This window comes from Cynocephalus volans, chromosome 15 (assembly GCF_027409185.1).
Source record: "Cynocephalus volans isolate mCynVol1 chromosome 15, mCynVol1.pri, whole genome shotgun sequence".
Classification (NCBI taxonomy): Eukaryota; Metazoa; Chordata; class Mammalia; order Dermoptera; family Cynocephalidae; genus Cynocephalus; species Cynocephalus volans.
In genome coordinates this window covers 79,357,030-79,360,474 of record NC_084474.1, presented here as the reverse complement: position 1 = coordinate 79,360,474, position 3,445 = coordinate 79,357,030, and the positions used below count along the sequence as shown (strand labels likewise).

The window sequence follows — 3,445 nt, the reverse complement described above, 5'->3', positions numbered from 1 at the left end:
CTGGCATAGAAACTGTATAAGAATGATGGTCAAAGGGTGCAAAAATCTCAGTCAGTCAAAAAGAATGTGCTTTTTTCCTTTTTTTGAGATCTATTGCACGATGTGGTGAATATAGTTAATAATGGAGAAGGTACATTTCAAAATTGCTGACATGGTAAATTTCAAGTGTTCTCACCACAAAAAAATGTTAAGTATTTGAGGTGTTGGATATGCTAAATAGCTTCATTAAATTATTCCACATTGCAGTCATAAATTGTAACATTACTTTGTACCCCATAAACTTATACATTTATAAATTGCCATTTACAATTTTAAAGGGAATTAGTTATTAAAATTAGACTAGATAAGTAAGTTGTTTTCATAAATTCAATGTAATTAAAAATTTTCTAATATTTATTGATATATATAACAGATATATAGACACATATATGTTTGTCATATATATAGAGATCACACACGTATCACACACATGTATAGATGTGTGTGTGTGTGTGTGTGTGTGTGTGTGTTTATATAGCTCAAGGAATCAGAAGAGGAAGATAGCTATGTAAGCAATTAACCTATGAGGTCAATTTTTTTTAAATGCTAAAAAAGTATCCATAGAGTGATAAGAAATAGTAAGGAATAAGGGATTAATTCTACCCAGGAATTTAAGAAAATTCTGTATGGCTCAGAAATTCCAGTTCCAATGGTTAGAAAAGTTTGCCAGTTTGTGCAAGAACTGAGGTCAATCTCAGATTAATGAGAGCCCACCCACCATACAAATCAAGGTTAAGAGGCAAAACAGGAGTGGCAAAGGCAATTTGTAAGGTTTGGAGAATGATTTGGAACCAAATCCTGGCCTTAGAGTCATAGGGTTTTGTCTGAGAGGTTCAGGTTGGTTTTGGTCCTAAGAAAATAATGCATTCCTCTCTAATTAGCATCCTGGGTAGACCTTATTTTGGAAGACACAAGCCCAACAGGGGGCCAGGTACTAAAATCAATGAACAACACTTCCTGGCCAAGCCAGCACTGTCCCTTCCCAGCTCTCTCACAACTTCCCACAGTCTTTTCTCATCCCATATTTGTTCAGCAAATTCCAATTGCAGCCATTAGCTATTGAAAGATGTGTTGATTTTGGAGGTGATGCCCTGGAGAAGCCCTTTCTCCTCTCCTCCAGAATATAACGACATTGTCCTGTGTCTCATCAAATTTAGCTGAATTCTTTACTTTCTGTTTGTGGCCATGAACCCCAGAAGAAAATATCTTTCTTAGACTATGTTCACCCTGTAGATTTGCTTCATGAGGTGCTGGGGAGGGGTTTGTGTAAATCAAACTTATTTTCCAATTGACTCTCAAGGTCATTTCAGGAGTGCTTTATCCTCATTCGGAATTGGTCTACCAAGAGCATTCACTCTGAGTGCCTCTGTCTCAATCTCTAAAGCTCTGTCATGTTCTGAGAGAAAAAGATCAGTGTGTTTAAGAACTACGTATTTTAAAATGTCTCCATCCCCTTTAATAGAGCTGGAACAGAAAATAAGTTGGCTAAGGGCTTCAGAAAAAGTTGTGAAAATTGTCACAAGGCCTGATTCAAAAATGAATGTCACATCATGAAAACAGCATGGCTGCCCATTACCACCTGTGTGGCCCTGGCTGCATGGCTTAACAAATACCTGCCTCAAAGGTCTAAAATGAAAATTCAGGACTGGCTGCTCTGAAAAGCCATCTTTGCATTGTTCCCGGCTCCGGCTCTGCGCTCGCCGCAACCTCCTCCGCCGCGCACCTCCTCCGTCGCCGCGGACTCCGGCAGCTCTATCGCCAGAGTTCCCGAACTCTCGCTTTTTTCCGTCCGTTGCATCGGATCACTGGCGTGCCCCACCATGTCAGACGCGGCCGTGGACACCAGCTCCGAGATCACCACCAAGGATTTAAAGGAGAAGAAGGAAGTTGTGGAGGAGGCGGAGAACGGAAGAGACGCCCTTGCTAATGGGAACGCTAATGAGGAAAATGGGGAGCAGGAGGCTGACAATGAGGTAGACGAAGAAGAAGAGGAAGGTGGCGAGGAGGAGGAGGAGGAGGAAGAAGGCGATGGTGAGGAAGAGGATGGAGATGAAGATGAGGAGGCTGAGGGAGCTACGGGCAAACGGGCAGCTGAGGATGATGAGGATGATGATGTTGATACCAAGAAGCAGAAGACTGATGAGGATGACTAGACAGCAAAAAAGGAAAATGAAAAGTTAAATTTAAAAAAAAAAAGGCCGCCGTGACCTATTCACCCTCCACTTCCCGTCTCAGAATCTAAACGTGGTCACCTTCGAGTACAGAGGCCCGCCCGCCCACCACGGGCACGCCACCCGCAGATGACACACGCTCTCCACCACCAACCAAACCACAATGAGAATTTGCAACAGGGGAGGAAAAAAGAACCAAAACTTCCAAGGCCCTGCTTTTTTTCTTAAAAGTACTTTAAAAGGAAAATTTGTTTGTATTTTTTATTTACATTTTATATTTTTGTACATAATGTAGGGGTCAGCCATTTTTGATGATCTCGGATGACCAAACCAGCCTTCGGAGCGTTCTCTGTCCTACTTCTGACTTTACTTGTGGTGTGACCATGTTCATTATAATCTCAAAGGAGAAAAAAAACCTTGTAAAAAAAGCAAAAACAACAACAAATAAAACAATCTTATTCCGAGCATTCCAGTAACTTTTTTTGTGTGTATGTACTTAGCTGTACTATAAGTAGTTGGTTTGTATGAGATGGTTAAAAAGGCCAAAGATAAAAGGTTTCTTTTTTTCCTTTTTTTTTTTGTCTATGAAGTTGCTGTTTATTTTTTTTTGGCCTGTTTGATGTATGTGTGAAACAATGTTGTCCAACAATAAAACCGGAATTTTATTTTGCTGAGTTGTTCTAAAAAAATAAAAAATAAAAATAAATAAATAAAATGAAAATTCAGTCAGACAACGTTCATAAAATATCTAGCTCAATAGGTGTTCCAAAGTTTGTCTCTTTCTTCTTCTCCCTCTTGCTATAATTAAAATATTCTGTACAAACTAAGGACCTAGAGAATGGAAAAATGGCTGTGACATGACCCAGGACAGATGTGGCAAATTTTCATTCATTATTCATTTAAAAAATCTTTATTGAATTCTTACTTAGTATGGTTTTCAGGCCCAGTATCGGATGTTGTAGGACAAACAAAATTGAGAAACAGATATGGATTCTACCTTCAGGATGCTTAATGTCTAATAAATGATAAAAGACATATATTCAAAACATTAACGTGTATGTCAGATCATGATCTGTGACCCAGAAGAGACACCAATAATTATTTGGGGATTTCAGAAGATGAGACCATATATAATTGCTACAGGTGAAGAAAGAATTGTAGGTTAGAAATAAAAGCACACAGGTGGTCTGACAAAGCATTTAAACTGTCCTTGAAGGGCTGAGTCAAGGTCATTG

The 3,445-nt window shown here is 39.2% G+C and overlaps 1 protein-coding gene across 1 annotated transcript; it reads left to right on the top strand.

Annotated features, from left to right (window-relative positions):
* Positions 1-1,698: 1,698 nt before the first annotated feature.
* On the top strand, positions 1,699-2,900 carry LOC134364005 (prothymosin alpha-like). Its single transcript, XM_063079894.1, has one exon. It carries the CDS (start codon positions 1,860-1,862, stop codon positions 2,190-2,192), a length of 333 nt encoding a protein of 110 aa, XP_062935964.1. The 5' UTR covers positions 1,699-1,859; the 3' UTR covers positions 2,193-2,900.
* The last annotated feature ends 545 nt before the right edge of the window (positions 2,901-3,445 follow it).

Excerpts from the sequence above, each read along its gene's own strand:
- LOC134364005 (XM_063079894.1), top strand. The coding sequence starts at position 1,860 with ATGTCAGACGCGGCCGTGGACACCAGCTCCGAGATCACCACCAAGGAT.